The sequence below is a fragment of the Sus scrofa genome, chromosome 16 (genome assembly GCF_054392235.1).
Source record: "Sus scrofa isolate SSC_HxYL_T2T_F1_AM1 chromosome 16, Sscrofa_HxYL_maternal_Yorkshire_Landrace_v2.0, whole genome shotgun sequence".
NCBI classification, from domain to species: Eukaryota; Metazoa; Chordata; class Mammalia; order Artiodactyla; family Suidae; genus Sus; species Sus scrofa.
In genome coordinates this window covers 77,809,295-77,826,038 of record NC_139398.1, presented here as the reverse complement: position 1 = coordinate 77,826,038, position 16,744 = coordinate 77,809,295, and the positions used below count along the sequence as shown (strand labels likewise).

General features: G+C 35.2%; 1 protein-coding gene across 1 annotated transcript in view; it reads right to left on the bottom strand.

Annotated features, from left to right (window-relative positions):
* Positions 1–348: 348 nt before the first annotated feature.
* Positions 349–16,744, bottom strand: part of SOX30 (SRY-box transcription factor 30) — a 35,673-nt gene continuing 19,277 nt past the window's right edge. Inside the window, exon 5 of the mRNA XM_003134105.6 lies at positions 349–1,398. Coding sequence (XP_003134153.2) covers positions 1,017–1,398 — 382 coding nt within the window. The 3' untranslated portion in view covers positions 349–1,016. The remainder of the gene's footprint in view (positions 1,399–16,744) is intronic.

Sequence of the window (16,744 nt, the reverse complement as noted above, 5' to 3'; positions counted from 1 at the left end):
GGTCACATTGCACATAGGATTTTTTTGCTCATTGTGACTTAAATTCCATGCGCTCTTAAATGAACTCCATGTTTTTAAAGACAGCTGTTTGAATAAAATCTGGAAGAGCTCTTCCATTCAGGGACATGCTTAAGTCACAGATATACATCTGTAAAGAGTTTGGAAATGGCATCAGAATATAAGCACACCATCTTTGTTGATACAGTTTCAAATAAGCTAATAGGATCTGCACAATTCTAGAGATTATTAAGCAAAAATAAATATCTGCACATGGTATGGAAACTACTCTTATCTGAGCAACACTTGTTTTCCTTATGTCTATCCCCCAAACAAAAAACACCCAACAAGAACAATTTTCTCTATGTTTATTTAATTATAACAAAAGTAGAACAATGCATACCAAATGGAAAAAGATATCCAAAAGAGATGATTAAAACGTTAAGGAACAGAAATGACTAATTAAGATGAAGGAATTACTCATATGCCATTAAAACACATTTGCAACTTATTATTGGTTATTAGTGCAAATTAAATTTAGTAACTGAGTCCCAGTTCACTACTAAAAGTTACCAAAATATTTTCAAAATGTTACATAAAAACTGAAATATCTGTAAGTACTACGTGAACACCAAACAAAAAATCATATAAGAAAAATAAATAAATGAGATAAAATACAAATCACACTTGTCATGCCAGATTATACTCCCTCTCCCCACAAACAATTGTGAGGAATCAGTATTTTGCATGTTCCAAGATAAAGTAATGATAATGTATGTTGAAGCAAATTTCAGCCACAAAAATAAACTACTTCATCTCTTAAATAGTCCTATGATGAAACATCAGGACTCCAGTTTCACTAATCAAAGCTTTATGAAGGCATAAATTGCATTTGGTTTTGACTCCTCAAATCATGGCTGAAAACTCTCAGCAAAGCATTCTAGGCTTTTTTTCTCACACCAACTGACCCAGAATATATTTTAAGAAATGTTTATTTTCTGTGCATATTTGTTTTAAAATTATAAATTCCTGAGCACTTTTTCTTCTTCCTCCTCATCACTGTCAGTGACATTGACTTGCTGGATGCTAGAAGGAGTTGATGTCGGGGCTGTGAAGACGTTCTCCAAGGCTCCAATGTCCAGCTGAGGCATGGGATTTAAGTATTCCTCCCCACTGTGGCTATGACTGTTGTAGTAGGAGGTCCCATCCATGCTCTCACAACTCCGAGAATCTTCACTGTGTGCTCGTTCATCTGGGTAGTCTCTAAAAGGATAGTCTCTATTTAAAGCTGAAAACATAGCTTCATGTTTTTGGTACCTGTCTTCATAATAACCAAGGCATTCTGGCATTGAACTTGGAAAATTTCCATAGCCAAAGGGAGGCCGACTATAAGGGCATGTGCTGTAGCAGAAAGACAAAAAAGGAATTAGATCATACCTCGCCCGCATGTTGCCTTGCATACAGAAAGCTTATGAGGGGTAGGGGGAAATGTATAACTGGTTGAAATCAAGAGCTCTGGAGGCGGGGGGGAGGGCGCTCACGCAGAAGATAACAAGTTAATTCACATTCAATAATAAGTCATATTAAAAACACTCTTACTACCAGGAAAATGCAGAACTGATATTAAACTGCGGTTTTAGAGACTTTTTCAAAAAAAAAAAAAAATGGAGAGTGGGAATGTGAATAATTGAAGATTATTTTGCTATTTTACAAACTCATGGTTTTTCTGTTAAGGCAAATCTAAAAATTCTGTCATTCAAATCCATTTGTCGATTTTTAAAAAACTATTCTCCTATTCAAATGCACAGAAAAGGAACCATAGGAAGAGATACATAGAGAAGTCCAAATGAAAGTTCCCTGAACTCATGGACTCCATCTAGTGACAGATACTGTAAACATAATAACCATGTTTATGAGCAAAACCCAAGACAGTGTTTCATTTCATGTTCCTACTTTTTTTTTTTAAAATAAAGGTCAACTTTGTTTCCTTTCCTTAAAAAATATTTAAGTATGGTTGACACAATAGACAATCTTCTCAAATTCTTTCGAAATATGGGGTTTCCTCAGTGGTTGCTGTCCTACCCCCAAATCGCTAAGAGCTAAGGACCTTGCCCATGTTAAATATTACAAACATGAGGCATAGTTTCTGAAATGTTTCAGGGTTACATTCCTACCACCACATCTTCATTCAGGCATTTTTTTTTGTCTTTTTAATTTTTCTTAATTTTTTTAATAGTTATTTCCCCAATACAATTTTTTTTTTCTACTGTACTGCATGGTGACATAGTTACACATACATATACAGATTCTATTTTTGCACATTATCATGCTTCATCATTAGTGACTAGACATAGTTCCCAGTGCTATACAGCAGGATCTCATTGCTGATACATTCCAAAGGCAATAGTTTGTATCCATTAACCCCAAGGTCCCCAACCACCCCACTCCCTTCCCCTCCCCCTTGGCAACCACAACTCTATTCTCCAAGTCCATGATTTTCTTTTCTGTGGAAAGGTTCCTTTGTGCCTTATGTTAGATTCCAGATATAAGTGATATCATATGGTATTTGTCTTTCTCTTTCTGACTTACTTCACTCAGGATGAGAGTCTCTAGTTCCATCCATGTTGCTGCAAATGGCATTATTTCATTCTTTTTTATGGCTGAGTAGTATTCCATTGTGTGTGTATATACCACATCCTCCTAATGCAATCATCTGTCGATGGACATGTGGGTTGTTTCCATGTCTTGGCTATTGTGAATGGTGCTGCAATGAACATGTGGGTGCATGTGTCTTTTTTAAGGAACGTTTTGTCCGGAGATATGCCCAAGAGTGGGATTGCTGGGGCATACGGTAGTTCTATGTATAGATTGCCAAGGTACCTCCATACTGTTCTCCACAGTGGTTGTACCAGCTTACATTCCCACCAACAGTTCAGGAGGGTTCCCTTTCTCCACACCCCCTCCAGCATTTGTTATTTGTGGACTTATTAATGATGGCCATTCTTTAACAAAAAAAATGATGGCCATTCTGACTAGTGTGAGGTGGTATCTCATGGTAGTTTTGATTTGCATTTCTCTCATAATCAGGGATGTGGAGCATTTTTTCATGTGCTTGTTGGCCATCTGTACATCTCCCTTGGAAAAATGTCTATTCAGGTCTTTTGCCCATTGTTCAATGGGGTTGTTAGCTTTTTTGCTGTTGAGTTGTAGAAGTTGCTTGTATATTCTAGAGATTAAGCCCTTGTCCGTTGCATCATTTGAAACTATTTTCTCCCATTCTGTAAGTTGTCTTTTTGTTTTCTTTTTGGTTTCCTTTGCTGTGCAAAAAGTTTGTCAGTTTGATTAGGTCCCATTGGTTTAGTTTTCCTTTTCTTTCTGTTGCTTTGGGAGACTGACCTGAGAAAATATTTGTAAGGTTGATGTTGGAGAATGTTTTGCCTCTGTTCTCTTCTGGGAGTTTGATGGTGTCTTGTCTTATATTTAAGTCTTTAAGCCATTTTGAGTTTATTTTTGTGCATGGTGTGAGGGTGTGTTCTAGTTTCATTTATTTGCATGCAGCTGTCCAGGTTTCCTAGCAATGCTTCTGAAAGACTGTCTTTTTTCCATTTTATGTTCTTACCTCCTTTGTCAAATCATTCAGGCCTTTTAAATTTAATACATATGTCCTGAATGCATCAAACTAGCTGCTACTAGGACTTTGTGCCAAAGCTCTTCCACCTTCGGATCTCTCCATCCATTCAGTCCCACAGATATTTCAAGCAGGTGCTCAAACCTACCTTCTCCACAAAGTCTTCTCTTTAGATAGAAACTATTCAACTACTATTTTTTTAGGATTCAATGGAAGCGAGATATAAAGGCCTGGTGGAGAATTTAATTAACAAAAAATATAAAATCCAGGTAGTATATACTTTATATGTGCCAAAGTATGCTATAATGCTAAAATAAGATGGCTGTATTGGCATGGTAAAAACAAGTAGTTTTATATCCAGAGGAAAAATGATCAATAAAGACAAGAGTAATCCTAAAAACGTTATACAGATAAAAATGAATAACTACAGAAGCATCATGGTGCAGTGGGAAAAGCAATTCTGATGGGTGTGTAGTGATACATCAATGCTGTTTAAATTTGCAATTCCCTAATGATATATGATGTAGAGCATCTTTTCATATGCTTCACTGACATCTGTGTATGTTCTCTGGTGAGGCATCTGATCAGGTCTTTTGTCCATTTTTAATTAGGTTGTTCTTTTTCTTACTATTGAGTTTTCAGAGTTCCTTGCACAACAAAGGATAACAGCCTTTATCAGGCACAGCTTTCTGAAAATACTCTCTCCAGTCTGTGGCTCATCTCCTCATTCTCTTGATACCACATTTTTTGATACAAGGTAGATTTGTAGTAAATTCAAAATCAAGAATTGTGAGTCTTCCAACTTTGTTTTGAAGATGGTTGTAACTATTCCAGGTCACTTACAACTCCATATAAAATTTAGAATCAGCTTTTCCATTTCTGCAAAAAAGCCACTGGAATTCTGAAAGGGGTTGTATTGATTCTGTAAACTCCTTTGGGAAGTATTGCCATCTTCAAGTGTTCCAATGAATACATATACACAAATATCTGTCCTTTATTTAGGTCTTCTTTAATTTATTTCAGCAGTGTTTTATAGTTTTCAGTTTATAAGTCTTGACCATCCTTGGTTAGATTTATTCCTAAGTATCTTACTTTTTTGTTTGTTGGTTTTGTTTAGGGCTGTACTTGTGGAATATGGAAGTTCCCAGGCTAGGGGCTGAATTGGAGCCAGAGCTGCCAGTCTACACCACAGCTCACAGCAATGCCGGATCCTCACCCCACTCAGTAAGGCCAGGGATCAAACATGCCTCCTCATGGATATTAGGTTTGTTACTGCTGAATCACAATAGGAACTCCAGTATTTTATACTTTTTGATGCTACTGTGAAAAGATTTGTTTTCTCAATTTCCTTTTTGAATTGCTTATTGATAGTGTTTAGAAATAGAAATGAATTTTGCATATTGATCATACACCCTGAACTGTGCTGAATTCATCCATTAGCTCTAATAAATTTTTGTGGATTCTTTAGAATTTTCTACATAGAGGATTTTCCATATATAGGATTATGTGTGAAAAGAAGTTTACTTTCTTTTCCATTTTGAATATATTTTTTTCTTTCTTGCCTAATTGCTCTGGCTAGAACTTCTAGTACAATGCTGAACAGCAATGGTGAAAGCAGAAATCATCTTGTTCCCAAACTTAGGGGGAAAGTTTTGGTCCTTCATCATTGAGTATGATGTTAACTGTGGGTTTTTGACAAATGCCTTTTATAATGTTGAGGAAGTTCTCCTCTATTCCTAGTTTGCTGAATAAGTTTTTAGGAACTGATTTTTGTCATGAAAAGGTGTTGGATTTTATCAATTACTTTTTTAACCATCAATTGAGATGATTAGGTGATTTTGCTCCTTCATTCTTTCAATGAAGTGTATTACACTGATTGATTTCCTGACATTCAGCCATACTTAAAATTCCTACAGTAAATCCTGCTTGGCCTTGGTATTTAATCCTTTTAATATGCTGGTGAATTCAGTTTGCTAGTATTTTCTTTAGCATATTTTACATGTGTATTCATAAGATATATTGGTCTGTAATTTTCTTTCTTGTAATATCTTTTCCTGGCTTTGGTAATAGAGTAATGCTGGCCACAGAACTGTTCCATCTTATATATTTTGGAAGAATGTGAGAAGAATTGGTGTTAATTCTTCTTCACGTGTTTGGAAGAATTCACAAGTGAAGCTATCAAGTCCAGAGCTTTTCTTTGTTGGGAGGTTTTAAATTACTGGTTCAATCAGATATATGTCTGATATTTGATAGATATACATCTGCTATTCAATAGATATACATCTGTCCAGATTTCCTATTTCTTCTTAATACAGTTTTGGTAATTCATGTATTTGTCCATTTCATCTAGGTCATCTACTTTGTTGTGTACAATTATTCATTGTTATTATTCTATAATCATTTTTCTCAGAGTAATATACTCAGTTTCATATCTGACTTTAATAATTTATGTCTTCTCTCTTTTATTCTTAGCTTAGCTACAAAAGCTTATCAATTTCGTTGGTCTTTTCAAAAAGCCAACTTTTGTTAATTTTCTTTTCGCTATTTCATTAAACTCTCTACTGTTTTTGTATTCTTTATTTCATTTATCTCTATTCTAATCTTTATTATTTTCTTCCTTCTGCTAGCTTTGGGTCTTATTTGCTCTTATTTTTCTAATTCCTTAAGATATAAAGTTAAGTTGTTGATTTGAGATCTTCATTTTTTAATTTTTTATTTATTTTTAATTTTATATTTTTTCTCTGTGCTTGTGGCATGTAGAAGTTCTTGGGCCAGAGAACGATTCCCCACTATAGCAGTGACCCAAGCCTCTGTAGAGACAATGCCCAATCCTTAAACTCCTGTGTCATAAAAGAGCTCCAAGATCTTTCTTTTTAAATGTAGGCCAGTGAAGCTATAAATTTCTCTATCAGCACTGCTTTCATTATATAATTCCTTAAGTTTTGGTATGTTGTATTTTCCTTTTCATTCATCTCAAAGTATTTTCTAATTTTCCTCATGATGTCTTATTTGACCCATTGGTTGTTTAAGAGTATGTAGTTTAATTTTCAAAATTTGTGAATTTTCCAGTTTTCCTGTTACTTATGAGTTTCATTCCATCATGGTTGGAGAAGACACTTACATGATTTCACCTTTTAAAAATTCCCGAGATTCATTTTATGATTTATCATATGGTCTATTCTACAGAATATACAATTTGCACCCAAGAAGTCTCTATATCCTCTTTTTGGGTAGAGATTATATACATCTATTAGATCTAGTTGGCTTATAGAGTTATACAGTCTTTTATTTCCTTTTTGATCTTAATTCTTTTATAATGGATTATCTTCTGTTCATTATTTAAAGTATCCACAGCTAACACCATAATGAAAATTTGGCAAAAAATTTAAATCTTTTCTCTAAACTCAAAAATAGGACAAGGATACTTACTCTTGCCATTTTTATTCAACATAGTACCAGAAATCCTAGTCAGAGCAATTAAACAAATAAAAGAAACAAGGCATCCAAATTGGAAAGAAGTAACACTGTATCTATTTGCAAATGACATATTATATCTAAAGAAACTGAAAATCTCAACCCCCAAAACCTGTTAGAATTAATCAATGAACTCAGTAAAGATGCAGTATACAAAATCAATATGTAAAAATCAGTTGCATTTCTATACACGAACAACAAGTTGTTAGTAAAAGAAATTAGGAAAAACAATCCCATTTTAAAATGCATCAAAAGAATAGAATACCTAGGAATAAATTTAACCAACGATGTGAAAGACCTGTATTCTGAGAACTATACGACACTGATTTAAAAAAACTGAAGAAAACACAAATAAATGGAAAGATAGTTTGTGCTCATGGATTGTAAGAAATAATGTTGTTAAAATGTCCATACCACCCAAGCAATCCATGGATTCATTGAAATACCTATCAAAATCCAATGGCATTTATCAATCAGAAATAGAATAATCCCAAAGTTTTTGTGGAACCACAAAAGACATTTAATAGCCAAAGCAATCTTGAGAAAGAAAACCAAAACTGAAAGCTTCACACTCTGATTTCAAACTATATTACAAAGCTATAGTAATGAAAACAGTATGGTATTGGCATAAGAAAAAACACATAGATCAGTGGAACAGAAAAGAGAGCCAGAAATAAATCTATGCATATATGGATAATTAATTTATGGCTATTAATTAACTATTTAACAGAAGCAGGCAACAGGGAAAGGATAGTATCTTAAATGATGTTGGAAAAACTGGACAGTTACATGCAAAAGAATGAAACTGGACCCTTACGTCATACACAAAAATCAACTCGAAATGAATTAAAGATTTATTTATTTACTTATTTATGGTCTTTTTAGGGCTGCACCCATGGCTAGGGGTTGAATTGGAGCTGAAGCTGCCAGCCTATGCTGCAGCCACAGCAATGCCAGATCTGAGCCATATCTGTGACCTATGCTACAGCTCATGGCAACACTGGATCCTTAACCCACTGAGCAAGTCCAGGGATCCAACATGCATCCTTATGGATACTATTCAGATTTGTTTCTGCTGAGCCACAGTGGGAACTCTGGATTCCAGATTTAAACATATGGCCTGGAGCCATAAAACTCCTACAAGAAAATATAGGCAGTAAGCTCCCTGACATCTGAATTGGCAATGATTTTTTTTGATTTGACACCAAAAGCAAAAATAAAAAAGTAGAGTTATATCAAACTGAAAACCTTTTGTATTACAAAGGAAATCATCAAAAATGAAAAGGTGACCTACCAAATGTGAGAAAATATTTGCAAATCATATGTCTGATAAGACATCAATATCTAAAATATATAATGAATTCATATAACTCAATACTTAAAAAAATGATTTAAAAATGGGAAGATGATCTAATTAGACATTTTTTCCAAAGAAGACACACAGATGGTCAATAGGTATATGAAAAATGCTCAATATCACTATTATCATGGAAATTCAAATGGAAGTCACAAAGTCAAGAAATGCTCCCAGGAGTTCCCACTGTGGCACAAGGAGATGGGTGGTATCTTGAGCACTGGGACATAGGTTCAATCCCTGGCCCAGCACAGTGGGTCAAGGATCTGGCAAAGCTCCAGCTGCAGCTTAGGTTACAACTGTGGCTCAGATCTGATCCCTGGTCCGGGAACTCCATATGCTGTGAGGTGGCCAAAAAAGAAAAAACAAAAAATGCTTCCATTTGCAACAACATGGACGGACCTTGAGGACCTTATGCTAAGCAAAATAAGTCATAGAAAGACAAATACCATATGGTCTCACTTACATGTGGAATCTAAAAACAAAACAAAACAAAAAGACAAAAAACCCAACTCACAGATACAGAGAACAGTTTGGTGGTTGCCAGAGACAGGGAGTGGAAGGTGAGCAAAATGCATAAAGTTAGTGAAAAGATACTAATTTCTTATTTATAAAATGAATAAGTGTCTGGGATATAATGTACAGCACAATGACTATAATGAATAACACTACTGTATTTTTCTAAGTTTCTAAGAGAGTAAAAAGTTCTCATCACAAGAAAAAAAACTTATACACTGGCAACTAATATTACATCAAATATATCTCAATAAAAAAATTTTAAAAGTAGTGAAGTCTTCAACTATTATTGAATAACTCTGTATTTCTCTCTTTAATTCTGTCAATTTTTGCTTCATATATTTTGGGGTCCTGTTGTTGTATGTGTATATGATTATAACTGCTATATCTTCTTAGTGTTTGTGGGTTTGTTTTTTTTTGTTGTTGTTGTCATTGTTTTGGTTTTTTTTAGGGCTGCACCCACGGCATATGGAGGTTCCCAGGCTAGGGGCTGAATCAGAGCTGCATCTGCAATCTACACCACAGCTCTTGGCAACACCAGATCCTTAACCCCCTAAGCGAGGCCAGGGATCAAACCCGCATCCTCATGGATACTAGTCAGATTTGTTACTGCTGAGCCACAAAGGGAACTCGCTTAGTGTTTTTAAATAGATACATAATGCTTTGTCTCATAACAATTTTTGACATAAAATCTATTTTGTCTAATACTATTATAGCACTTCAGCTCTCTTTTAGTTACTATTTGCATGGAATATCAGTTTCTATTTTTTCACTTTCAACTTATTTGTGTCATTGGATCTAAAGTGGGTCTCTTGCAGACATGATTTATTTCAATCATGTTTTTAATCCATTCTGGCAATCGCCTTTAAATTAGAGAGCTTACTTCATTTAAAGGGATAATTGATAAGGAATACTTACTTTTCCATTTTGCAATTTTTTCCTCAATGTCAATTTTTTTCTCAGTTCCTCCATTACACTCTTGTTTTTTGTCAAATGGATTTTTCTAGTGTACTATTTTGACTCCCTCATTTCCTTTTCATACATTAAGTTATTTTCTTAAGTGGTTACCATGGGGATTACATTAGCATCCTAAATTTATAACAATCTAGTCTGAATTTATCCTAAATTACTTTCATTAGCATATCAAAATTTTGCTTGTAGAAAGTACCATCTCCCCTTATATCGCTATTGTCCTAAATTATATAATTACACATTTTATATCCATTAACAGATTCATAATACTTGTTTTATGCATTTGAATTTTAAATAATATAGGGAAAAAAGTTACTAACCAAAAATACAATACTTGACTTTTTTATCTATCAATTATAGTAACCAGTGTTCTTTGTTTCTTCGTTTGACTTAACCGAGTTATTCTCTAGTATCTTTTCATTTTAATCTGAAATACTACCTCTAGCAGTTCTTGCAGGGAATTTTGCTAGGTATTAACTTCCTCTACTTTTGTTTATCTGGCAGTCTTAATTTCTCCTTCATTTCTGAGGGATAATTTTGTTGGTATTAGAATTCTTAATTGATGGTATCTTTTCTTTCAACACTATGTTATCCCACTGCCTTTTGGCCTCCATGCTTCCTAACGAGAAACTGGCATTATTATACCTCATTGAGAATTTCTGGTACAAAATTATTCACTTTCCTCTTGCTGCTATCAAGATTTTCTCTTCTTTCTTGGCTCTTGACAGTTTGATTTTGACGTATCTCTGAATTTACCCTACTTAATGTTCACTGAGTTTCTTAGATTTCTGTTTTTATTTAAATTTTGAAAATTTGGGGCCAGGCTATTTACAAATCTTCTTTAGCCTTGACTTCCTATTTATGCAGAGCCTAAAGATCAGTCAGAGATGAAAGCTTAGAGTCTTCTCAGTGTTTGCTGAACATGCATGTAGCCTTGGGTATGCCTTGCCCATCTAAGTTTCCTTAGTATACAGGGGAGTTTTTCAAAGCCCTTATTCCCTCATGTATCTCCTTTCCTGATATCTTCTAAGCTTTTCAGTCTGTCTGCTGCTTGTCCTGTCTATTGTCCCTTAACCCAGGCAGCTGAGGATAGTATATGCCCTTAAATATTTTCCATAAACACCACCTGGGAGGCCATTACAGCCCCAACAGAGTTCTTAGAACAGTCAAACTAAGGTAAGCCTCTGAGTCAGTTTATCAGGAAGTCACCAGGCAGGTCAAAAAAAACAACCATAATGCTTTAAGGACAGGTCTGTATTGCCCCCTCTAATAATAGCAACAAGTCACAGCAGGAAGACTGGCCTACCATCCTCCTGACCATCATTGAACTAGAAAATGTGAGTAGTTGTGGCAAAAAAAAAAAAAAAAAAAAAAAAAGCCACAATGCTCTCTTAACAAAATTTAGTGACAGTAAGTTCCTACTGTGGCTCAGTGGTAACAAACCCGACTAGTATTCACAAGGATACAGATTCGATCCCTGGCCTTGCTCAGTGGGTTAAGGATCCAGCATTGCCACGAGCTGTGGTGTAGGTCACAGATATGGCTCAGATCTTGCATTGCTGTGGCTGTGGCATAGGCCTGTAGCTCTGATTCAACAACCTAGCTTGGGAATTTCCATATGCCATGGATACAGCCCTAAAAGAAAAAAAAAAAAAATTAGCAGCTTCTTTCTTCATTAAGTACCCCTCTAGTTGTTTTAAGAGTTGTATTAAATTCCAGAGTTCAAAAAAAGTTGTTTCTGAGCAGAAATTGATAGAACATTGTAAATCAACTATAATAAAAAGTTGATTCTGTTTTTGCTAGCTGAATTACTGCTTCAGTGGAAAGAAAGATTCCTAGATCTTTTCTGCAATTCTCAGTGACATTCTACCTCAAGGGTTTTGTAGTTTTCAGAGTATAAGTTTTGTTCTTATTTTGTTAAATTTATTCATAAGGGTTTTTTTATTCTCTTTTATTTTATTGTAAATGGAATTGTTCTCTCAATTTCGTTTTCTGTCTATTCATTGCTACTATATAGAAAACGCAATTGTTTTTTATATATTGGTCTTGCACCCTAAAAACTTGCTGAATTCATTTGCTATTTATAATAGCTTTTTATGTGGATTCCTTACGATTTTCCATATACAAGCTTGCACAATATACAAATATAGTTTATTTCTTCCTTTACAATCTGATACCTTTTATTTCTTTTTTGTGTCTGATGTCCTAGATTAAACCTCCAATAAAACGTTGACTATAACTGGAAAAAAAGTCATTCTTGTCTTATTTCTGATCTTAAGTGGATCTTGCTTATCTCCAGTTTTGCCATCAAGTATAACTAATGTTAGTTGGAGTGGGGGGTAGATTCCTTTAACGAGATGAGGAAATTTCCTTGTATTCCTAGTTCACTGAAATCGTTCATGTTCAACATGAAGAGTTTTGTCAAACGCTTTTTTCTAGGACAACTGAGATAATTGTGTGGTTTTATCCTTTATCCTATTGATATGATATCTTATATTAATCCATTTTCAGATGTTAAACAATTCACATTCTTAGAATAAATCCAAGTTGGGTTATGGTATATAATTCTTTCGGTATTGATGCCACATTGTTCACTAACATTTTGTTGTGGATTTTTGTCTCTGTATTCATAAGAAATACTGGCCTATAATTTTTCCTCTTGTATTGTCTTTGGGTTTGGTATCAGAGCAAACCTCCTGTTTTTGGAAGAGTCTGAGCACTCTGTCTACTGTAGATAATGCATAGCTGTATCTTGATTTTTATCCAGCTACACAGTATCTGCCACACAGTATCTAATAGTTAATGTGATTATTGATACAGTTAGATTTATGTCTTCCATTTTATTTTTTGTTTTCTATGTATCTCATGTTTTCTTTTGGTCTTCTATTTTTTCTTTACTGCTTTCTTTTGCATTAAGTAAATATTTTTTAGTTTAACCTTTTAGTTTCTTTAACAATTTTCCCACTATATTTTGGCTATTTTCTTAGAGGTTGCTCTAAGAGTAACCATATGCATTTTACCTTATCAGAATCAACTTCACATTTTTACTAACTTAATTGCAGTAAAATACAGAAATGCTTCTAATATAGCTCTATTCCTCCTTCCCCTTTTTTGTATTACTATTGTTATATAAATTGGTATTATTATTGCTTTATATAATTCTATGCCCATTAAATAAGCTACAAAGAGAAAAAAGAATAAGTATATATGTTGAAGTTTGTTATATTCACCTTCTTATTACTATTGCTAGTTCTCTTCATTTGTTCCTGTAGATTCATTGTACCATCTGCCATCATTTCCTTACTTCAAAACAACTTTGCCTCCACTTACCCCCTTGTATTTTATTATCAAATACATTACATTTCTATATGACCTATATACTATAGGTCCCTCAAACCAATTACTTGCATATTGTTTTATGCAATTGCTTTTAAAACCAGTAAAAAGAAGATTTATACTGTCATTTATACTGTCTTTTTTATACTACTGTTTATAACTGCACTTTTACCTTTACTGGAGTTCTTTGGTACTCTGTATTCCAACTACCAGCAGAGACCACTTACTTTCAACTTGAAGAACTCCCTGTAGTAGTTCTCATAAGGCTAGCAATCTTAGTTTGGGATTACTTGAGGATGTCTTTACTTTGGCTTCATTTTTTAAAGATAGCTTCAATAAATATAAGATTGTTGGTTGACAGATTTTTGTCAGTATTTTAAACATGTATTTTGGCCTCGGTTGTTTCTGATAAGTCAGATGTCACTTTTATTGTACATGATGAGTGTCTGTCTCTCACTTTGATTTTCTCTTTGGCTTTGGATTTCAGTATTTTAGTATGATGTGTTTCACTGTCAACCTCTTGGCACTTGTACAAGTCAGAATTAATTCAGTTTCTCAAATGCGTAATATTTTCCTCAAATTTGGGGATTTTTCAGCTATTATGTCTTCAAATACTTTTTTCTCCTTTTTCTCTCCTCTTTCCTTCTGGTACTCCCTTTAGTATACACTCGTGCACTTAAAGATGGCTCTGTTCTGAGGCTCCGTTCATTTATCTTCATTCTTTTTTCCTCTCTATTCTTCAGATTTATAATCACTACCAATCTATTTTTAAGTTTTCTGATTCATTCTTGCGTCAGTTCAATTTTAATGTTGAGCACTTCTAGTGAACTTTTCATTTTGGTATTGTTCTTTTTAACTCCAATATTTCCATTTTGGTTCTTTTTATGATTTCTATATCTTTACTGATAGTCTTTGAAGAGACATCATTATCATAATGTAATCATAAAGTAATACCTTTACTTCTTTAAAAATGGTTTCTTCAAAAAAAAAAAAAAAAAAAGGAGTTCCCGTTGTGGCTCAGTGGTTAATGAATCCAACTAGGAACCATGAGGTTGCAGGTTCGATCCCTGGCCTTGCTCAGTGGGTTGGGGATCCGGCATTGCCATGAACTGTGGTGTAGGTTGCAGACTCGGCTCGGATTCCACGTTGCTGTAGCTCTGGCATAGGCCAGCAGCTGCAGCTCCGATTCGACTCCTAGCCTAGGAACCTCCATATGCCACAGGAGCAGCTCAAGAAATGGCAAAAAGACAAAAAAAAAAAAAAAAGGTTTCTTTGGCTCTCCTACACTATTGGTGGGAATGTAAATTGGTATAACCCCACTATGGAAAACAGTATGGAGGTTTCCTAAAAAACTAAATATAAAACTACCATATGATCCAACAACCCACTCCTAGGCATATATCCAGAGAAAATCATAATTCAAAAAGATACATCGGGAGTTCCCGTCGTGGCGCAGTGGTTAATGAATCCGACTAGGAACCATGAGGTTGCGGGTTCGGTCTCTGCCCTTGCTCAGTAGGTTAACGATCCGGTGTTGCTGTGAGCTGTGGTGTAGGTTGCAGACACGTCTTGGATCCTGCGTTGCTGTGTCTCTGGCATAGGCTGGTGGCTACAGCTCCAATTCGACCCCTAGCCTGGGAACCTCCATATGCCACAGGAGCGGCCCAAAGAAATAGCAAAAAAAGACAAAAGAAAAAAAAAAAGATACATGCACCCCAATGTTCAGTGAAGCACTATTTACAACAGCTAAGACATGGAAGCAATTTATATGTCCATTGATAGCAGAATGATGTGATATATACATACAATGGAATATTACTCAGCCATAAAAAAGAACAAAATAATACCATTTGCAGCAACATGGATGTATCTAGAGATTATCATACTGAGTGAAGCAAGTCAGAGAAAGATGATTATCATATTCATATATGTGGAATCTAACAAAAATGATACAAAAGAACTTATTTATAAAATAGAAACAAACTTACAGATTTCAAAATCAATCTTATGATTACCGAAGGGAAACTGTAGAGAGGTGGGGTAAACTGGGAGGATGGAATTAACATATAAACACTACAATATATAAAGCAGATAACTAATAAGGACCTACTCTATAGCACAAGGAAAATTACTCAATATTCTGTAACAACCAAATGGGAAAAAAGAATGGATATAAGTAGAAGTATAAGTGATTTACTTTGCTGTACACCTGAAACACCGAAACACTGTAAGTCAACTATACTCCAGCTAATTGCTTTGTTTTGTTTTAATTTTTAGGCCACAACTGCAGCATATGGAAGTACCCAGGCAGGGACTGAATCCAAGCTGCGGCTGCAGCAATGCCAGATCCTTTAACCTGCTGCAACTGGGGCTGGGAATCGAATCCACACTTCTGCAATGACACGAGCTGCAGATGGATTCTTAACCCACTGTGCCACAGCAGGAACTCTCTAGTAAAAAACATTTTTAAACGGTTTCTTTTAGTTTTTTGAGTATATTTATAAAGTCAAATCTGAAATCTGACCCCTTCCACAGGTAGTTTCTGTTGCCTGTATTTCTCCCCCATGTATGAATTGTGCTTTCCTGTTTCTTTGCATGTCTCATAATTTTTGGTTGAAAACTGGACCTTTTTAAAAGGTAATATACCAGAGGATCTCTGGACAATGACGTTTTTTACTTCTCTAAGGCCATCTTTTTTGTTTGTTTTCTGCTTGTTTGTTCAGTGACTTGACTAGGCTATTTCGGTGAAGTCCATTTCCCTTGCACGTGAACCTTGAGTGTCACTCCTTCAGGGCACTTGGATATGAATACAGTCACCCTAGGGTGATACTGGTTTTAGCAGGACTCTCTTTTACTATCTCTTTCCTTGATTTTTGTGTAAGCTCTCTAACTCATTGGCTATCATACATAGCTGCAAGACTCCACTAAATGTTGTCTTATTGCTGTAATGTTTTCAAAATGCCTTAGGGCAGAGATTGTTACATAGTGTGATTCAGTTACACTCAAGCAGGGGTAAATTTCCAGGAGTCTTTGAGGTTTGTTCTGACTGCAGGAGGGCTCTTAGCTGTTTCTTTCCCTAGTTCTCTTCCGGGTACTAGCTGGCCTACAGTTAGCTTCTTGGTCTTAATTAAAAGGAGTCTCCTTTTATTTGCTTACCACCAAAACTCATTGTTTTCAAGAGTGTTTTTAGGCTTGAACTTCCCACACTGTTTCAGATACAGTCAAATTCCTTTGGGGGAGAGCTTCTGAGCTCTGTTCTTATGGCAAAATCTCTGGCCTTCTCTGCTTGCCTCTCCCAAACTAGGACATCCCTTCCACAAGTGAACTGGTCAAGGATGCTCAGGGTTCCAGTATTCTCTGCCTGTCATCCTTAGAGCTGGGTGAAGAAAAGGAACCCCCAATCTCATGGTCACATTCACCATGATTTATCCTCTTTAACTCAGAGCTGGAGAATATGAGAAATGCTG